At 48.0% G+C, this 20,943-nt stretch overlaps 1 protein-coding gene across 8 annotated transcripts in view; it reads right to left on the bottom strand.

Annotated features, from left to right (window-relative positions):
• Positions 1 to 7,285: 7,285 nt before the first annotated feature.
• LOC137430967 (nuclear factor erythroid 2-related factor 2) overlaps positions 7,286 to 20,943 on the bottom strand; it is a 38,035-nt gene continuing 24,377 nt past the window's right edge. For 4 of the 8 annotated variants that reach the window (XR_013624010.1, XR_013624007.1, XR_013624008.1 and 1 more), the window contains 3 exons: positions 18,532 to 18,678; positions 8,118 to 9,783; positions 7,286 to 8,029 (listed from right to left, as the gene is read on the bottom strand). Coding sequence is in view for 4 of the 8 variants with exons in the window: in XM_068121770.2 (XP_067977871.1) it covers positions 8,578 to 9,783; positions 18,532 to 18,678 (1,353 nt within the window). In the remaining 4 variants the exon portion in view is untranslated. Of the gene's footprint in view, positions 9,784 to 18,531; positions 18,679 to 20,943 lie in introns of all 8 variants that reach the window. The other 4 variants (XM_068121770.2, XM_068121769.2, XM_078781267.1 and 1 more) reach the window with 1 other exon arrangement.

Consider the following 20,943-nt stretch of genomic DNA (forward strand, 5'->3'; position numbering starts at 1 on the left):
GCTGGCGATGCACCACCATCTCAGGTCACCCCTCATACCTTCCAGTGCTCCTTTGTTACCCCTCATACCTTCCAGTGCTCCGTTTTTACCCCTCATACCTTCCAGTGCTCCGTTTTTACCCCTCATACCTTCCAGTACTCTGTTACCCCTCATACCTTCCAGTGCTCCTTTGTTACCCCTCATACCTTCCAGTGCTCCGTTTTTACCCCTCATACCTTCCAGTGCTCCGTTTTTACCCCTCATACCTTCCAGTACTCCTTTGTTACCCCTCATACCTTCCAGTGCTCCTTTGTTACCCCTCATACCTACCAATGCTCCTTTGTTACCCCTCATACCTACCAATGCTCCTTTTTTTACCCCTCATACCTTCCAGTGCTCCTTTGTTACCCCTCATACCTTCCAGTGCTCCTTTGTTACCCCTCATACCATCCAGTGCTCCTTTGTTACCCCTCATACCTTCCAGTGCTCCTTTGTTACCCCTCATACCTTCCAGTGCTCCGTTTTTACCCCTCATACCTTCCAGTACTCCTTTGTTACCCCTCATACCTTCCAGTGCTCCTTTGTTACCCCTCATACCTACCAATGCTCCTTTTTTTACCCCTCATACCTTCCAGTACTCTGTTACCCCTCATACCTTCCAGTGCTCCTTTGTTACCCCTCATACCTTCCAGTGCTCCGTTTTTACCCCTCATACCTTCCAGTGCTCCTTTGTTACCCCTCATACCTTCCAGTGCTCCTTTGTTACCCCTCATACCTACCAATGCTCCTTTTTTTACCCCTCATACCTTCCAGTGCTCCTTTGTTACCCCTCATACCTTCCAGTACTCTGTTACCCCTCATACCTTGCAGTGCTCCTTTGTTACTCCTCATACCTTCCAGTGCTCCTTTGTTACCCCTCATACCTTCCAGTGCTCCGTTTTTACCCCTCATACCTTCCAGTACTCTGTTACCCCTCATACCTTCCAGTGCTCCTTTGTTACTCCTCATACCTTCCAGTGCTCCTTTGTTACCCCTCATACCTTCCAGTGCTCCTTTGTTACCCCTCATACCTTCCAGTGCTCCTTTGTTACCCCTCATACCTTCCAGTGCTCCTTTGTTACCCCTCATACCTTCCAGTGCTCCTTTGTTACCCCTCATACCTTCCAGTGCTCCTTTGTTACCCCTCATACCTTCCAGTGCTCCTTTGTTACCCCTCATACCTACCAATGCTCCTTTTTTTACCCCTCATACCTTCCAGTGCTCCTTTGTTACCCCTCATACCTTCCAGTGCTCCTTTGTTACCCCTCATACCTTCCAGTACTCTGTTACCCCTCATACCTTCCAGTGCTCCTTTGTTACTCCTCATACCTTCCAGTGCTCCTTTGTTACCCCTCATACCTTCCAGTGCTCCTTTGTTACCCCTCATACCTTCCAGTGCTCCTTTGTTACCCCTCATACCTTCCAGTGCTCCTTTGTTACCCCTCATACCTTCCAGTGCTCCTTTGTTACCCCTCATACCTTCCAGTGCTCCTTTGTTACCCCTCATACCTTCCAGTGCTCCTTTGTTACCCCTCATACCTACCAATGCTCCTTTTTTTACCCCTCATACCTTCCAGTGCTCCTTTGTTACCCCTCATACCTTCCAGTGCTCCTTTGTTACCCCTCATTCTTGGATCCGAACATCTGGGTACTTTCACCGGAAGCGACCCGTCTATAATCTACTGGGTGAAAACAACTGCGTAGTACTAGTAACACATAGCAGCGAAGGCGTTCAGTGTTAGGAAGTGCCGCGTGCCGTAGCTTTCTTTCTTGTGTTGTCGAATACAAACCACTACTAGAACGGGCACTCGGTAGAGCGCATACCTTCGCCGCAGCTACTGTTCTGTACTTGGCATGGGAGTGTAGGGAACAGAACAACAAAAATACGATTTTGACCTTTTCGTGACCTTGACCTTGACCTTTGACCCGATTGCTCCCAAAATCTAATCAAATGTGTCCCGTATAATAACCAATCATCCCACCAAATTTCATGCAATTCGGTTGAATACTTTTTGAGTTATGCGAATAACATACACACACACACACACACAGACATACAAATAAATACACAGCGATCAAAACATAACCTTCCGCTTTTGCGAAGGTAAAAAATGGCAAAGTTGCGGTGCTGTTGGTTGCCACAATCAAATGATGGTGGAGAAATCGCTGTCATTTTGCATGTTTCCCGATCGTGTGCAATGCCGCGAAAGATGGGGGAAATGGGTTAACGCCGTCGGGGGGGGGGGGGGGGAATGGGTTAACGCCGTCGGGGGGGGGGCAATGGGTTAACGCCGTCGGGGGGGGCGGGGAAATGGGTTAACGCCGTCGGGGGGGGCGGGGAAATGGGTTAACGCCGTCGGGGGGGGCGGGGAAATGGGTTAACGCCGTCGGGGGGGGCGGGGAAATGGGTTAACGCCGTCGGGGGGGGCGGGGAAATGGGTTAACGCCGTCGGGGGGGGCGGGGAAATGGGTTAACGCCGTCGGGGGGGGGCGGGGAAATGGGTTAACGCCGTCGGGGGGGCGGGGAAATGGGTTAACGCCGTCGGGGGGGGCGGGGAAATGGGTTAACGCCGTCGGGGGGGGGGGGAATAGGTTAACGCCGTCGGGGGGGGCGGGGAAATGGGTTAACGCCGTCGGGGGGGGGGGAATGGGTTAACGCCGTCGGGGGGGGCGGGGAAATGGGTTAACGCCGTCGGGGGGGGGGCGGGGAAATGGGTTAACGCCGTCGGGGGGGGCGGGGAAATGGGTTAACGCCGTCGGGGGGGCGGGGAAATGGGTTAACGCCGTCTGGGGGGGGTGGGGAAATGGGTTAACGCCGGTCGCCGTCGGGGGGGGGCGGGGAAATGGGTTAACGCCGTTGGGGGGGGGCGGGGAAATGGGTTAACGCCGTTGGGGGGGGCGGGGAAATGGGTTAACGCCGTTGGGGGCGGGGAAATGGGTTAACGCCGTCGGGGGGGGGCGGGGAAATGGGTTAACGCCGTCGGGGGGGGGGGGGGAATGGGTTAACGCCGTCGGGGGGGGGCGGGGAAATGGGTTAACGCCGTCGGGGGGGCGGGGAAATGGGTTAACGCCGTCCGGCGGGGGGGGGGGGGAATGGGTTAACGCCGTCGGGGGGGGGGTGGGTTAACGCCGTTGGGGGGGGCGGGGAAATGGGTTAACGCCGTCGGGGGGGGCGGGGAAATGGGTTAGCACCATCGGGGGGGCGGGGAAATGGGTTAACGCCGTTGGGGGGGGGTGGGGAAATGGGTTAACGCCGTCGGGGGGGGCGGGGAAATGGGTTAACGCCGTCGGGGGGGGCGGGGAAATGGGTTAACGCCGTCGGGGGGGGCGGGGAAATGGGTTAACGCCGTCGGGGGGGGCGGGGAAATGGGTTAACGCCGTCGGGGGGGCGGGGAAATGGGTTAACGCCGTCGGAGGGGGGCGGGGAAATGGGTTAACGCCGTCGGAGGGGGGCGGGGAAATGGGTTAACGCCGTCGAGGGGGGTGGGGAAATGGGTCAACGCCGTCGGGGGGGCGGGGAAATGGGTCAGCGCCGTCCGGGGGGGCGGGGAAATGGGTTAACGCCGTCGGGGGGGGCGAGGAAATGGGTTAACGCCGTCGGGGGGGGCGAGGAAATGGGTTAACGCCGTCGGGGGGGGGCGAGGAAATGGGTTAACGCCGTCGGGGGTGGGGCGGGGAAATGGGTTAACGCCGTCGAGGGGGGTGGGGAAATGGGTCAACGCCGTCGGGGGGGGGCGGGGAAATGGGTTAACGCCGTCGGGGGGGGCGAGGAAATGGGTTAACGCCGTCGGGGGGGCGGGGAAATGGGTTAACGCCGTCGGAGGGGGGGCGGGGAAATGGATTAACGCCGTCGGTAGGAAAAATCCAAACCAACAAGCGGTGGGAGCCTTCATCAAAATACACCTACGTTTGTTCTGAACACTTCATTTCAGGTATGAATCCATGAGAGTCTGATCATTATTTGCCATGTTCCCAGATTAAATAAAATATGAAATTCCGCCAGAAATATCCGAAATGACATCAGAAACTCAAGTGCATATTAATGACCTACGTGGTGGGACTGACCACTACCTCCCCTCTACCTCTCAACACTGACGGAAAAACTACCTCAACTACTGCCTCAATCCCCCGCTACCTCTCAACACTGACGGACAAACTACCCCAACTACTGCCTCAATCCCCCGCTACCTCTCAACACTGACGGAAAAACTACCTCAACTACTGCCTCAATCCCCCGCTACCTCTCAACACTGACGGAAAAACTACCCCAACTACTGCCTCAATCCCCGGCTACCTCTCAACACTGACAAACAAACTAACCCAAGTACTGCCTCAATCCCCCGCTACCTCTCAACACTGACGAACAAACTACCCCAACTACTGCCTCAATCCCCCGCTACCTCTCAACACTGACGGAAAAACTACCCCAACTACTGCCTCAATCCCCGGCTACCTCTCAACACTGACAAACAAACTAACCCAAGTACTGCCTCAATCCCCCGCTACCTCTCAACACTGACGAACAAACTACCCCAACCACTGCCTCAATCCCCGGCTACCTCAACACTGACGAACAAACTACCCCAACTACTGCCTCAATCCCCCGCTACCTCTCAACACTGACGGACAAACAACACCAACTACTGTCTCAGGTTCCCCTCTACCGCTCAACACAGATGGCCAAACTACCCCAACTACTGTCTCAGATCCCCCGCTACCTCTCAACACTGACGGACAAACTACTCCAACTACTGCCTCAATCCCCCGCTACCTCTCAACACTGATGAACAAACTACCCCAACTACTGTCTCAGATTCCCATCTACCTCTCAACACTGACGGACAAACTACCCCAACTACTGCCTCAATCCCCCGCTACCTCTCAACACTGATGAACAAACTACCCCAACTCCTGCCTCAATCCCCTGCTACCTCTCAACACTGACGGACAAACTACCCCAACTACTGCCTCAATCCCCCGCTACCTCTCAACACTGATGAACAAACTACCAAACTACTGTCTCAGATTCCCATCTACCTCTCAACACTGACGGACAAACTACCCCAACTACTGCCTCAATCCCCCGCTACCTCTCAACACTGATGAACAAACTACCCCAACTACTGCCTCAATCCCCCGCTACCTCTCAACACTGACGGACAAACTACCCCAACTACTGCCTCAATCCCCCGCTACCTCTCAACACTGACAAACAAACTAACCCAAGTACTGCCTCAATCCCCCGCTACCTCTCAACACTGACGAACAAACTACCCCAACCACTGCCTCAATCCCCGGCTACCTCTCAACACTGACGAACAAACTACCCCAACTACTGCCTCAATCCCCCGCTACCTCTCAACACTGACGGACAAACAACACCAACTACTGTCTCAGGTTCCCCTCTACCGCTCAACACAGATGGCCAAACTACCCCAACTACTGTCTCAGATCCCCCGCTACCTCTCAACACTGACGGACAAACTACTCCAACTACTGCCTCAATCCCCCGCTACCTCTCAACACTGATGAACAAACTACCCCAACTACTGTCTCAGATTCCCATCTACCTCTCAACACTGACGGACAAACTACCCCAACTACTGCCTCAATCCCCCGCTACCTCTCAACACTGATGAACAAACTACCCCAACTCCTGCCTCAATCCCCTGCTACCTCTCAACACTGACGGACAAACTACCCCAACTACTGCCTCAATCCCCCGCTACCTCTCAACACTGATGAACAAACTACCAAACTACTGTCTCAGATTCCCATCTACCTCTCAACACTGACGGACAAACTACCCCAACTACTGCCTCAATCCCCCGCTACCTCTCAACACTGATGAACAAACTACCCCAACTACTGCCTCAATCCCCCGCTACCTCTCAACACTGACGGACAAACTACCCCAACTACTGCCTCAATCCCCCGCTACCTCTCAACACTGACAAACAAACTACCACAACTACTGCCTTCCATGACCTTTCATCCTGCATTCAAAATGTCATTCGTCCATGGCCCAGACACTTAAACTTGTGTTAACAAACAGACCCGAGTCAAATCCAATGCTGTAATAACGGAATTTAAATTTGTTCCCGTATTATAATAATAATAATAACTAGCCGAAACCCGTGGAACATCCACGGAAGGGAGGATGTGGTGTATGGATAGAGTGTACCATTATGGATGGCATAGGGGATTTGCTTGTCCGAGTAAGAGTTAGGAAGAAAGATGAGAATGAAGAGTGCGTATATGAACAACGATCGCCGACACCGGCACAAATGCATGCTCTGGATTGTCCACTCAGTGGACGGCTTGCTTTCGCCTTCGCCTGTCCAATCAGCGGACGGCTTGCTTCGCCTTCGCCCAGCAGACGCCAATACGATGGCGTCGTAAGATGGCGTCGTATCGGCAGTTAATCGGATGCTCTTGGGCCCCAGCGTCGGCTAATTCAGATTTTTCGAGTATGGCTGTACGTGATAAACAAAGAGCGCGGTTCGTAGATCGTAAATCCATTAGTGCCGTGGGCATCGGGTCACTGGGTGCGGCGTAAAAGGGATAACAAAGTCGAGTCCTTTCGCTATTATTATCTATCTATAATTCCACTAATCTCTGTGTGTATGTTTGTATGTTTGTTTGTCTGTGACCGCTGTTTCTCGACAACCACGGGTCCGATATACTTGAAACTTGCCAGGTATATTGCTGGGGACCCGAGGATGTGCCTTTTCAAGGTTTCATATTAATCGGAGAAGTAGTTACCGAGCTATGTCCAAAAAACGATTCAACCAATCAGAGAGCAGCGAGCTATCACGTGTGCCGAACGTGGCGAACAGACTCTGCCTCGGACGGCACATTTGAGAGCGTATTCATTTATTTCACGTTGGCAAACTATGTTGCCGTTAAACTATGTTTTAAAACTAATTAAAACTAATTTGCGATTCTTTCGCTTTCCTGCGCTTTTGTGCACGCTATGGCGATTTCTTTACCAAACTCCGCAAGCCGTTCGCTTTGGACCAAACCATTTCATGTAAATAGAGGGGGGGGGGGATTGTCACCGTACTTGCAAGCCGTTCGCTTTGGACCAAACCATTTCATGTAAATAGAGGGGGGGGATTGTCACCGTACTCGCAAGCCGTTCGCTTTGGACCAAACCATTTCATGTAAATAGAGGGGGGGATATAATTTTAGATATAGATATAGTACGGGCATGCCCTAGTATAGATAATAATAATAATAATACCACCAAATGGCGATTTGTACAAAGTTTTGGATTTCTTGTATTACGAGAGAAAGTTTGTTTTTGAAACAATTTGAAAATGGCTGTTTGTATAAAAGAAAATAAATTTCACATTTTGATTGTAATGGAAGTTCCATCCTGCAAGAAATTTGAGGAATGGCGACTACGTTGTGACTTGGTCATTGTTAATATCACAAGTTAACATGTTTTATGCAATATGTAAACCACAACGTTGCTGCACTTGAATCTTTCCACTTCCATCCCTCGTCATTACAACCGGAGAATTCTCATTAAAGGCTGAGTGTGTGGTTCGGGAATATGTCCATGGATTTCTTTTTCCCACCGTTAGGGGTGATGATGTCACGCAGCGAGGACTTTACATTCCGAAATCCGCTCGCACTTGGGACACTTCGAGCGTCTTCACACATCTTGTGCAGTTCAAGGGAAAGTTGGATTTGAAAGGTAACTTTTGTAAATAGTTTGAGCCGTTTCAAGGTGTGCAAAATGTGCACAGCACAACATGTGAAAACGTCAAGAGATCCATTCCAGGGGCAACTCGGAATCCATCGGAGGCCGACTACTTCGGCCATCTTACCAGCAGATGTTATTTTGAGTATCGCTTGTCGTGGTTGTCCTTCGGAGACGCTCAGTGGTTTCACTTGCCAAAGTTTGGATGTTCGGGAGCTGGCAGCCGTTATTCCAATGATCCACTGTTGTCCTTCGGAGACCCTCAGTGGTTTCACTTGCCAAGGTTTGGATGTTCGGGATCTGGCAGCCGTTATTCCAATGATCCATGGTTGTTGTCCTTCGGAGACCCTCGGTGGTTTCACTTGCCAAAGTTTGGATGTTCGGTAGCTGGCAGCCGTTATTCCAATGATCCATGGTTGTTGTCCTTCGGAGACCCTCTGGTTTCTTTCACTTGCCAAAGTTTGGATGTTCGGGAGCTGGCAGCCGTTATTCCCATGATCCATGGTTGTTGTCCTTCGGAGACCCTCGGTGGTTTCACTTGCCAAAGTTTGGATGTTCGGGAGCTGGCAGCCATTATTCCAATGATCCATGGTTGTTGTCCTTCGGAGACCCTCGGTGGTTTCACTTGCCAAGGTTTGGATGTTTGGGAGCTGGCAGCCGTTATTCCAATGATCCAGCTGCTTCTGCTCGGCACTGCATCACTATCCTCTGTATTTTCCTTTGTACAAGGAGGTGAAAGTGGTAACAGTTATTCGTCTCCGGACACTCAAGAGTTTCAATCATCCCAACTGGTTTAGTTTGCTCGATAGGTCGGACAGAAACACGATTCCTTCGTAGTCCGAGCCCATTCATTTAGGCCAGGGCTTCCCCGGAAGTTGACGTGGCACCAAGAACACCACTCCGTCGTGTGTGTGCTCGAGCGTGTATTTTTCAGGTGAGTATGGGCTACCGTGCTCATCGCGCAAGTTTGCAAAGACCCGTTTCCGTAAGTTAGCAAGTGCGGTGCGTGCTGTTTGCACAGTCGTGCTCAAACGTTCCTTCTGGTGTTGCAGACATGTCCGCTCTGTGTGCAAGGCCTCAATCTCACCCTCGAGCGACGCCAGACTTTGCATCTTTCGGCGTCGACAGTTTTGAGCGGCCACCTTGTTTTTTCCTCGTCGACGAATGTCTCGCACAAGTGCCAACTGTACATCAGAAAGCGAGTGTCTTGCCAGTAGCCTGCCGAAACTGTCCACGGGTAGTCCCACGACATCCGACACCGAGAAAGGGATCTTCATGGCGTCGGTGCGACGTTGGTCACGAGACGGTCGTGCCACCATCTTGCTCGCCCTAGCTGCCATAAAGGTTTGTGCCTTCGCCTTACCGGTTGATTTGTAATCGTCCGGTGAACGGGAAGACCTCAGACTAAAGCTGGTGCTCATCGTTCCAGACTCAGAAGAATCTTCATCTTCCTCATGAAGTGAATTAGGTGGGCTTCTTGGAATGGGAAACGGAATAGAGTCTGAATCGAGATCAGGTGGCGTCGACGTGTTGCAATCGGCACCGTCACTGACGGATCCCGAATCGGACGATTTCATCAAGGTCCAGCCTATCCTACTTTCATCGCTTCCTTTCGAGGGTTCCAAGTAAGGAACTGCACAGATTCCGGCAGGAAAAAAGCTCTCCTCCCATGGAAAATCGTCATCTGCTTTGCTTTGACCCTTGCTCTGATGGATTTCCATGTCTTCACCATCCATGGCACTATAAAGCAACTCGCTCAAAGGATCATCGGCCTGGAATGAATTTTGACAAATCGTAGTGGAAATGGCACGGATTTTGGAGACCGTGTCCGAGTCGAGGAGTTCGTGTTCAGAAGTGCTCGTGTTTCTGTTGAGAGCGTCCATGGCAGGGCAGAGATTGTCCATCGCCTCAAGCTTTATGGAAACCACATCATTTGGGGCGTTGAGTACGTCATCGCATTTCAATGCCGGGCAGGCCTCCAAGGTGGAGATGTCCACCCGGTTATCGGAACGAACCTGCTGCATTCTCGAGCAGACTCCATCCGCATCCATTCCCTAGAAATACACAGACACGTTTCATGACAATCTGTGTGCACAACCGGAATTCTAAGGTACAAATATTGTGGTGTTCAAGTGAAACTTTGACATCGATTTGTTTTTCCCGTTTCGGAACTTCGACATTGTCAACAATCCATCCGAGCCTTTTCTGTCCTGAGAGCTACAAGATAAGGCACCACAAAAAAGTATTATCTTATCACCTCGCGCATCACTTTTGGTAGAATTCTGGGGATTTTTTTTTCCATCGTCTTTTCGGTCTTTTTTTGCTCGAAAAACGAACGATTCCTTTCGCGCTCCGGAAGTCATCGGATCGATAGTTTTTACTTTATGCGCATGCGCAGTTACCACAATGACTGTTCGATCCTTTGTGTGTGAGGTGCTCAGCGAGGCCTGCGACGCTCCGTTTGTTGCATTGTGTTTGCTTTTTCTTCTGAACTATATTGAACTTCTTCAGCACAATGCCTCCAATTGTCATGCAAATAACGAGGGGAGTGAATGTTTTGAAGGACTGGTTCGCCAAAAACATCCCTGCAAATAGTACTGTGAATGAATTGTTTATGGCTTTCAAATCGGGCGAGATCGGAGGAGGGGAGCCTGTGGGAGTCCCTGACGGTACTGCCGTTCGATCTTAGTCTGCGTCCGTGCGGCCGAGGCTTGGCCGGGCTTGCAGAAGATTTTTAAAATTAGTTTTTGGTAGATTTGGGAATTTTGCGATATATTTAAAAACAATTTGTCGTTTGAGGTGGGACTGTCGGGATGTCATCAAAGATACATCTACCCAAATGTTTTAAGTAGGCTGGGCCATGAAGGGGCCGAGCTTGCTATGCTCGGCCTACTTGATCGTACTACAGACGTTCGTGTCGCCAGGACTCGAGAGCCTTCTCTCAGCAGAGCGCCGGCTCGGGCTACCATCAACTTATTTTTGCTGCACGTCCGAGCCAGAGCAGACTCCCGTGGTCATGTGGTGTGAGGCAGGCCTAGTTGATCACCAACATCACAATTTGGGTTCCATTTCTACCCTCGAGAATGTTCAGGGTTGTCATGCGATGCCAAATTTAATTTTGTGAAGAATTCAATTTCTATTTTTGAAAAATTTATTTGGCCGAATACCCAGGCTTTTAATATTCATGACAAGTGTGACGATTGAGGAATGCCAACAAAATATATCAAGTTTTGTTTCTGTCGTATACACTCACAAAATTGATTTGTTTGCGCATCCATCAATGTCAGGATATGTTGATATTCTTTCACTCTTTTTGTGAGAGGACATGGTGTGCTGTAGTTTGCCGTACCAAATAAATGCAATATTCTGTGCTACAAGAGATACTACATATCCAGGTTCTCACTGTTGATACTGTAGTTTTAGATGCAAACTGTTTACTGTGTGTAAAATAAAAACCTGGTTGTTTTAAAAGTTGATAGTGTGTATATGGTTTTTTATGTTAATTAATGTTATGTATTTGACCTTGACGGTCAACGCGCCAACAAACAACACCGGGTGATATTTGGCTTTGGCAAATAAATAAATAAATAAATAACCTCCCCCATCACTTCTCCAGCCTGGATAGGGAGAGGGAAAGGGATAGGGATAGGGACAGGGTGACAAGATAATACATTTTTTGATGGGGCCGAACATGAGGAGAGGGCATCTAATAATAAACACGAAATTACAGGGGGGTTCATAATCTGTTTTCCTGATGTTGACCCTCTGTTTGGAGTGTGTGGGATTAGAAATCCTTTTACCCATGTTGACCCTCTGTTTGGAGTGTGCAGGATGAGTAATCCTTTTACCCATGTTGACCCTCTGTTTGGAGTGTGTAGGATTAGTAATCCTTTTTCCCATGTTGACCCTCTGTTTGGAGTGTGTAGGATGAGTAATCCTTTTACCCATGTTGACCCTCTGTTTGGAGTGTGTAGGATTAGTAATCCTTTTTCCCATGTTGACCCTCTGTTTGGAGTGTGTAGGATGAGTAATCCTTTTACCCATGTTGACCCTCTGTTTGGAGTGTGTAGGATGAGTAATCCTTTTACCCATGTTGACCCTCTGTTTGGAGTGTGTGGGATTAGTAATCCTTTTACCCATGTTGACCCTCCGGAGTGTGGAGGATTAGTAATCCTTTTACCCATGTTGACCCTCCGGAGTGTGTAGGATGAGAAATCCTTTTACCCATGTTGACCCTCTGTTTGGAGTGTGTAGGATGAGTAATCCTTTTACCCATGTTGACCCTCTGTTTGGAGTGTGTAGGATTAGTAATCCTTTTTCCCATGTTGACCCTCTGTTTGGAGTGTGTAGGATGAGTAATCCTTTTACCCATGTTGACCCTCTGTTTGGAGTGTGTAGGATTAGTAATCCTTTTTCCCATGTTGACCCTCTGTTTGGAGTGTGTAGGATGAGTAATCCTTTTACCCATGTTGACCCTCTGTTTGGAGTGTGTGGGATTAGTAATCCTTTTACCCATGTTGACCCTCCGGAGTGTGGAGGATTAGTAATCCTTTTACCCATGTTGACCCTCTGTTTGGAGTGTGTGGGATTAGTAATCCTTTTACCCATGTTGACCCTCTGGAGTGTGGAGGATTAGTAATCCTTTTACCCATGTTTACCCTCTGTTTGGAGTGTGTGGGATTAGTAATCCTTTTACCCATGTTAACCCTCTGTTTGGAGTGTGTGGGATTAGTAATCCTTTTACCCATGTTGACCCTCTGTTTGGAGTGTGTGGGATTAGTAATCCTTTTACCCATGTTTACCCTCTGTTTGGAGTGTGGAGGATTAGTAATCCTTTTACCCATGTTGACCCTCTGTTTGGAGTGTGTGGGATTAGTAATCCTTTTACCCATGTTGACCCTCTGTTTGGAGTGTGTAGGATGAGTAATCCTTTTACCCATGTTGACCCTCTGTTTGGAGTGTGTGGGATTAGTAATCCTTTTACCCATGTTGACCCTCTGTTTGGAGTGTGTAGGATTAGTAATCCTTTTACCCATGTTGACCCTCTGTTTGGAGTGTGTAGGATTAGTAATCCTTTTACCCATGTTGACCCTCTGTTTGGAGTGTGTAGGATTAGTAATCCTTTTTCCCATGTTGACCCTCTGGTTGGAGTGTGTGGGATTAGTAATCCTTTTACCCATGTTGACCCTCTGGTTGGAGTGTGTGGGATTAGTAATCCTTTTACCCATGTTGACCCTCTGGAGTGTGGAGGATTAGTAATCCTTTTACCCATGTTGACCCTCTGTTTGGAGTGTGTAGGATTAGTAATCCTTTTACCCATGTTGACCCTCTGTTTGGAGTGTGTGAGATTAGTAATCCTTTTACCCATGTTGACCCTCTGTTTGGAGTGTGTGGGATTAGTAATCCTTTTACCCATGTTGACCCTCTGGTTGGAGTGTGTGGGATTAGTAATCCTTTTACCCATGTTGACCCTCTGGAGTGTGGAGGATTAGTAATCCTTTTACCCATGTTGACCCTCTGTTTGGAGTGTGTAGGATTAGTAATCCTTTTACCCATGTTGACCCTCTGTTTGGAGTGTGTGAGATTAGTAATCCTTTTACCCATGTTGACCCTCTGTTTGGAGTGTGTAGGATTAGTAATCCTTTTACCCATGTTGACCCTCTGTTTGGAGTGTGTAGGATTAGTAATCCTTTTTCCCATGTTGACCCTCTGGAGTGTGTAGGATGAGTAATCCTTTTACCCATGTTGACCCTCTGGTTGGAGTGTGTGGGATTAGTAATCCTTTTACCCATGTTGACCCTCTGGAGTGTGGAGGATTAGTAATCCTTTTACCCATGTTGACCCTGTTTGGAGTGTGTGAGATTAGTAATCCTTTTACCCATGTTGACCCTCTGTTTGGAGTGTGTGGGATTAGTCATCCTTTTACCCATGTTGACCCTCTGTTTGGAGTGTGTGGGATTAGTCATCCTTTTACCCATGTTGACCCTCTGTTTGGAGTGTGTGGGATTAGTCATCCTTTTACCCATGTTGACCCTCTGTTTGGAGTGTGTAGGATTAGTAATCCTTTTACCCATGTTGACCCTCTGTTTGGAGTGTGTGGGATTAGTCATCCTTTTACCCATGTTGACCCTCTGTTTGGAGTGTGTAGGATGAGTAATCCTTTTACCCATGTTGACCCTCTGTTTGGAGTGTGTAGGATGAGTAATCCTTTTACCCATGTTGACCCTCTGTTTGGAGTGTGTAGGATTAGTAATCCTTTTACCCATGTTGACCCTCTGTTTGGAGTGTATCGAATTAGTAATCCTTTTACCCATGTTGACCCTCTGTTTGGAGTGTGTAGGATTAGTAATCCTTTTACCCATGTTGACCCTCTGGAGTGTGTAGGATTAGTCATCCTTTTACCCATGCTGACCCTCTGTTTGGAGTGTGTAGGATTAGTAATCCTTTTACCAATTTTGACCCTCTGTTTGGAGTGTGTAGGATTAGTAATCCTTTTACCAATGTTGACCCTCTGTTTGGAGTATGTAGGATTAGTAATCCTTTTACCCATGTTGACCCTCTGTTTGGAATGTGTAGGATTAGTAATCCTTTTACCAATGTTGACCCTCTGTTTGGAGTGTGTGGGATTAGTCATCCTTTTACCCATGTTGACCCTCTGTTTGGATCCTTTACCATATAAAGGACTAAGCGGGTTGGCGTCAGGAAGAGCATCCGGCCATAAAAACATTGCCTCAAAAAGAGAACCATGACAATTACTACTACATATGGGCAGGGTACAGCCCGAAGTGCAGATCGGTTTCTGAGGTTTGGGACATGGAATGTAGGGACAATGACAGGGAGATCAGGAGAAGTGGTGGAAGTATTGGTCAGAAGAAGAGTGGACGTATGTTGTGTGCAAGAGACGAGATGGAAGGGAAGTGGTGTGAGAATGGTGAAGGGTAGGCAGGGACAGAAATACAAGTTTGTGTGGCAAGGGTGCCTGGAGGGCGTGAATGGTGTTGGTGTCCTGTTTTCTGAGGAGTTTGTAGACAGTGTGGTGAGTGTGACTAGAGTGAGTGATAGGTTGATGATGGTGAAAATGATGATTGGAAAGCTCTTGGTGAACGTCATCTCGGGATATGCTCCGCAGGTTGGTCGAAGCGATGAAGAGAAGGACAAGTTCTGGTGTGCGATAGAGAAGCTGATGGAAAACGTGAACGATGAGGAAGTTGTGGTAGGAGTAGACCTAAATGGACATGTGGGAAGGAGTATGGATGGTTTTGACGGAGTTCCTGGGGGTTACGGATATGGTGTGAGAAATGGAGATGGTGAAAGGATTTTGAAGTTTGCTGATGGAGCTGATTTGTTGATTTGTAATACGCAGTTCCAGAAAGAGGATAATAAGCTTGTTACATACACGTCAGGTGGGTCGACGACAACCGTTGACTACCTGATGGTGCGTTGGCGAGATAGGGGGCACCTCCGAGACACAAAGGTGATCCCGGGGGAGGAGGCTGTTTCACAGCACCACTTGGTTGTCTGCGACGTAAGGGTGAAAGGTGCGAGGAGAGCTCGGCGGGTGAAGTACCAACCGAGAATGAAGGTGTGGAGGTTGAAAGAGGTGACAGTAAGGGAGGCATTAAAAGAGAGGCTGAGTCGGGTAGAGGATGATGTGGTTGAGCTTGAAAGTGGTTGGACGTCAATGAAAGCTAGTCTGTTGGGAGCCGTTGGTGAGGTATGTGGATGGACAAAAGGACCACCGAGGCACTCGGAAACATGGTGGTGGGATGATGAAGTTGGAAAGAGGATTGACGAGAAGAGGAAGAAGTTCAAGGAGTGGCAGAAGGCGAAGGGTACGGGAGCAGAAACAGCAGAGCATGAAAGTTATAAGGCTGCAAAGAAAGAGGTAGCAAAGGCGCAGGAGGCATGTAGGAAAATGTTCGGAGAACGCTTGGATTCGGAAGAGGGTCAGAGAGCGGTATTCAGGATTGCAAAGCAGATCGCGAAAGAGAGGTGTGATGTGATGGGGGTGAGTTGCTTGAAGGATGAAGTGGGACAAATCGTTGTCGACCCAGATGGAATTAAAGGAAGATGGAAAAGATATATGGAAATACTGTTGAATACAGAGAATGAATGGGATGGCAACAAAGAGAGTAACCCAGTTTTAGGACCGGCAGAGAAGATAACTGAGAAGGAAGTTGAGGAAGCGATAAAAGCAATGAAGGGTAGAAAAGTGGGAGGGCCGACAGGAGTTGTGGGAGATATGTTGAAGGCAGCAGGAAGTTTGGGTGTGAAGAGAATGACAGAGATCTGTAATCTGGTGGTGAAAGAAGGCCGCATTCCAGTGAATTGGGAACTGAGTACCCTCGTCCCTCTATACAAGGGGAAAGGTGACCCTCTGGAGTGTGGCTCGTACCGAGCGATAAAGTTATTGGAGCATGGAATGAAGGTATTGGAAAGGGTGTTGGAGAGGAGGATAAGGAAGAAAGTGAAGATCAACGAAATGCAATTTGGATTCATGCCAGGAAGAGGAACGACAGACGCGCTTTTCATTGTGAGGCAGTTGCAGGAGAAGTACATGGAGAAGAGGAAGAAGTTGTTTCTTGGGTTTGTTGATCTGGAGAAAGCATTCGATCGGGTTCCACGCAAAGTATTGACGTGGGCATTGAGGAAGTTATGAGTGGAGGAATGGTTGATCAGAGTAGTGATGGCAATGTACAAAAGAGCGCGCACAGCTGTAAGGACGAAGGACGGGAACAGTGGTGAGTTTGAGGTGAAGGTGGGAGTGCATCAGGGGTCGGTACTAAGTCCACTACTATTTGTAGCTGTGATGGAGGTGCTGGCTCAGAACGTAAAGGAGGGTTTACCGTGGGAGTTGTTGTATGCAGATGATCTGGTGTTGATTGCGGAAAGTATGGATGGACTGAAGGAAAAGATGAACACGTGGAAGGAATGTATGGAGACAAAAGGTCTGAAGGTGAATATCGGAAAGACGAAGGTGATGGCAAGTGGTAAAGCATGTGGTGAGGTGGAAAGAACTGGGAAGTGGCCCTGTGCTGTGTGTAGGAAGGGTGTCGGAGTGAACTCCATTCAGTGTACAATGTGCGCTGAGTGGGTTCATCAAAAATGTAGTGGTCTGAGAGGGTCATTAACCAGTGTGGCAGCTACATTCAAATGTAAGGTGTGCACAGAGGGAGCTGCAGATGGAGGAAATGTTGAGTTGGATCTTGGAGACGGCGTGAAGCTGGAAGGTGTGAAAACATTTTGCTACCTCGGAGACATGCTGAATGGAGAAGGTGGATCAGACTCGGCAACGGTTGCTCGAGTGAGATGTGCATGGAATAAGTTTCGGGAATTGAGTGGCGTGCTGATGATGAGGGGAGTGTCGTTGAAGCTGAAGGGAAAGGTGTATGCTGCATGTGTGAGAAGTGTTAAGATTTATGGGAGCGAGACATGGGTAATGAACGTAGAGCAGCAACGAAGGTTGGAAAGGGTGGAAATGCGAATGGTTCGACGGATGTGCGGAGTATCTTTGAGAGAGAGACAAATGATGAATTGCGAAAGATGATGGGAAAAGAGCCTGTGATTTATGCTGTGAAGAGGAACAGGTTGAGATGGTTTGGTCATGTGTTGAGGAAGGATGAAAGTGACTGGTTGGGAAGAGTGATGGAAATGAATGTGAAGGAAGTAGAGGACGGGGAAGACCGAGAAAGAATTGGCTAAAGATGGTGGAAGAAGAAATGCGGGCAAGGGGGTTAACAAGGAGAGATGCAGAAAATAGGGCAAGATGGAGAAGATTGTCATGGGGACCGCAAGGCTAACCCCCGCTCTAGCAGGGAAAATGGCCTTTAAAATGCATGTTGTTGTTGTTGACCCTTTGTTTGGAGTGTGGGATTAGTAATCCTGTTACCCATGTTGACCCTCTGTTTGGAGTGTGTAGGATTAGTAATCCTTTTACCCATGTTGACCCTCTGTTTGGAATGTGTGAGATTAGTATCCTTTTACCCATGTTGACCCTCTGTTTGGAGTGTGTGAGATTAGTAATCCTTTTACCCATGTTGACCCTCTGTTTGGAATGTGTGAGATTAGTAATCCTTTTACCCATGTTGACCGTCTGTTTGGAGTATGTGGGGTTAGTCATCCTTTTACCCATGTTGACCCTCTGTTTGGAGCGTGGGATTCGTAATCCTTTTACCCATTTTGACCCTCTGTTTGGAGTGTGAAGGGTTAGTAATCCTTTTACCCATGTTGACCCTCTGTTTGGAGTGTGTGGGATTAGTAATCCTTTTACCCATGTTGACCCTCTGTTTGGAGTGTGTGGGATTAGTAATCCTTTTACCCATGTTGACCCTCTGTTTGGAGTGTGAAGGGTTAGTAATCCTTTTACCCATGTTGACCCTCTGTTTGGAGTGTGTGGGATTAGTAATCCTTTTACCCATGTTGACCCTCTGTTTGGAGTGTGTGGGATTAGTAATCCTTTTACCCATGTTGACCCTCTGTTTGGAGTGTGTGGGATTAGTAATCCTTTTACCCATGTTGACCCTCTGTTTGGAGCGTGTGGGATTGGTCATCCTCCTTTTCCATATTTTTGGGGGGATGTAAAACGCCTTCCCTTTTGTCCTTACACTGAACTCTCCCCTCCTTTGTCTCTGATTTTGTCTGTGAACCCCACTCCCTCCCACCACTCTCCGTTTTGTGTGCAACATGTCTGGCAGTGGCATCTAAACTTGATTGATAAAGTCATTGAATGATTTTGCCCAAAGTTCAAGTTGTTGCATGTAAATGTTGAGGTCAGTTGTTGCAGGTAAATGTCATCGCCACACCTGCAGCTCATTGAGGGACAGGATTTCCTGCCATTGCTGTTCCAGATCGATCGGTGGCTCTGAGGATGTGCAAGTCAAGGCCCCGTGTCGTGGTGCACCCGTCATCTTGACCAGCTCCAAACACGGACTTTGCACAGCCAAAGATTCCTGCAGAGAAAAAGCTGAAATTATGGTCTTCAAATTCATTTACTGCCCCCTCGGCCGCTGCCTCCTCCCAAATCCTGATCACCGCCCGAAATCACGCGATGCCGTTTTGTGTGACGCCTTCGGGAGAAGAGACTGTTTTTCCAAAGATTGCATTCGGCAACATCCTGTAACATGCAATGTCCAACAGGTAACTGGGAATCTGTACGAGGAACCAGGAAATCCTTTTCTTTGTGAAGAGGTAAATTGATTGAAAGATTGTGAGGTGACCTAACCACATGACTCTGCTTGGGAATAACTGAGCGATCCCAACTTGGTCAAAATATCCTGCTTTTGCCAATTTTTCTCTCAAGTGCGAGCCAGAGTTGATTTGTACAAGTTAACGTTTTTTATTACCCTGCGCTCACGAAGGGAAAAGCAGGGTTAGCCATTTGGTGTCTGCATTTTAAAAACCAGCAACGGTACCCGCCCTGTGGGCGGGGCTTCAATTGAGAAGCCCAAATGAAAAGGCAAAATATCAGAAATTGAAGGCTTTTTTTTATTTTGAACGAATCGTATACACGTCCGTTGAATCATATCACACGCAAATCATCAAAATCTAAACAGTCCATGGCGCCCATTTTGAAAAAAAGATTGAATTCTGCAAAACGGAAGCGGACGCTTACACGTCTTTCTCAGTCGCACGTTTAGTTGTGAAGAATGCGCGCCGAATCTGTAACACGGAAGCGGCCGCCACACCTGTTTCTCAGTCGCTTTGCACACGCCGCCGTGTTACTTCGGAGCCGCACGTTTTTATCGGAAGAGTTCGTCAGGAGTCAATCTGCTCTCTCCTGGAACGTAGAATTTCAACAAAAGCCACACGTACGTTGGTACGTAGAATCACTGTTCTCGGTAAATATTATTCCATCGTTTGGAAAATTGGGAAAAAATTGGAAAAACAATGTGGCCTATTTTACTCCAAATGGTCCCAGGAATACCCATCCAAAATATTGTTGCGATCGGTTCAGCCGTTTTAGCGGTACCTTCGAACGGACAGACGGACATGTGGTGAATTATAGTAAGATTAATTTTCTCGGCAACCGTTGGTCCGATTGACACTAAATGTTACCATTGGACCTCCTCCGCCTTTTTTATTCATAATTATGACGTCATAGGTCATGTGGTATGGACGCCATCTTGGAAAACCGTTACACCTCGATATCTCCAATCAATTGAAAATATTGAAACATGTCTCATTGTCAAGTACCCACCATGGGAAATAAGATATGTTAATGATGTCACCGGTGCCTTCATTATGACGTCATAATTCAACAAGTACAAAACTTGCTCTGATCAGTATGAAAACAAAATTTTCTGCAACTGTTAGTCCAATGGATACGAAATTTTGACCATCGGAGCACCTCTTCCTGTAGAATTTTAATGATAATTATAACATTATAGGTCACGTGGTACAGGCACTATCTTGGAAAAATCTAAAAATGTTGCACTTCTATCTACGAAACCGCTCCATGGAAAAAATTGAAACATGGTGCGTTGTCAAGTACTCCCCATGGAGAACAAGATATGTTAATGATGATGTCATCGCTATCTTAATTATGATGTCATAATTTGACAGGTACAATGCTTGATCCAATCGATATGATTTTTTTTCTCTGCAATTCTTGGTGTGATTGACACAATTTTTGCCATTAGAGCACCTCCGCTTGTAGAATTTGTGATAATTACGACGTCATTAGTCATGTGGTATGGGCGCCATCTTGGAAAAACTTCGCACCTCTATATATCTGAAACCGCTCAATAGAAAAAATTGAAACTTGGCTCATTATCAAGTACTCCCAATGGGGAAAAGAGAAATGTTCATAATGATGTCATCAGTACTTTTGTTATGACATCATCGTGTTACGGATTCATCACTTCCGTTGTTGTGGTTTGCATCCACTAAATATTTCTGATTCCATGTACTATTATTGTTTTTCAAAAGGTTTATTGTCCATAAACTGTTTCAAAAGGTAAAAAAGTTAATGTTAAAAGAAACAGGAAACCGGATCGGGAACCGGACGACGAAGAGGAAGAAGAGGGAGAAAAGGCTGGAGCGAGTGAGTCGGACAGGAAAGCCGAGTCGCTCCGCGTTCTGAAGCGAACGTTGGCGAGCAAGAGTCACTAGCGAACTTTGGGGTTTCCGGGAAAGGAATTCCTGCGACAGTTGTCATCGCTGTGACCGATCAACCTGCGTGTCAGGTTTTTGGCGGTGGATTCCGAAGAGAATTA

This window comes from Myxine glutinosa, chromosome 7 (assembly GCF_964187855.1).
Source record: "Myxine glutinosa chromosome 7, kmMyxGlut1.1, whole genome shotgun sequence".
NCBI lineage: Eukaryota > Metazoa > Chordata > Myxini > Myxiniformes > Myxinidae > Myxine > Myxine glutinosa.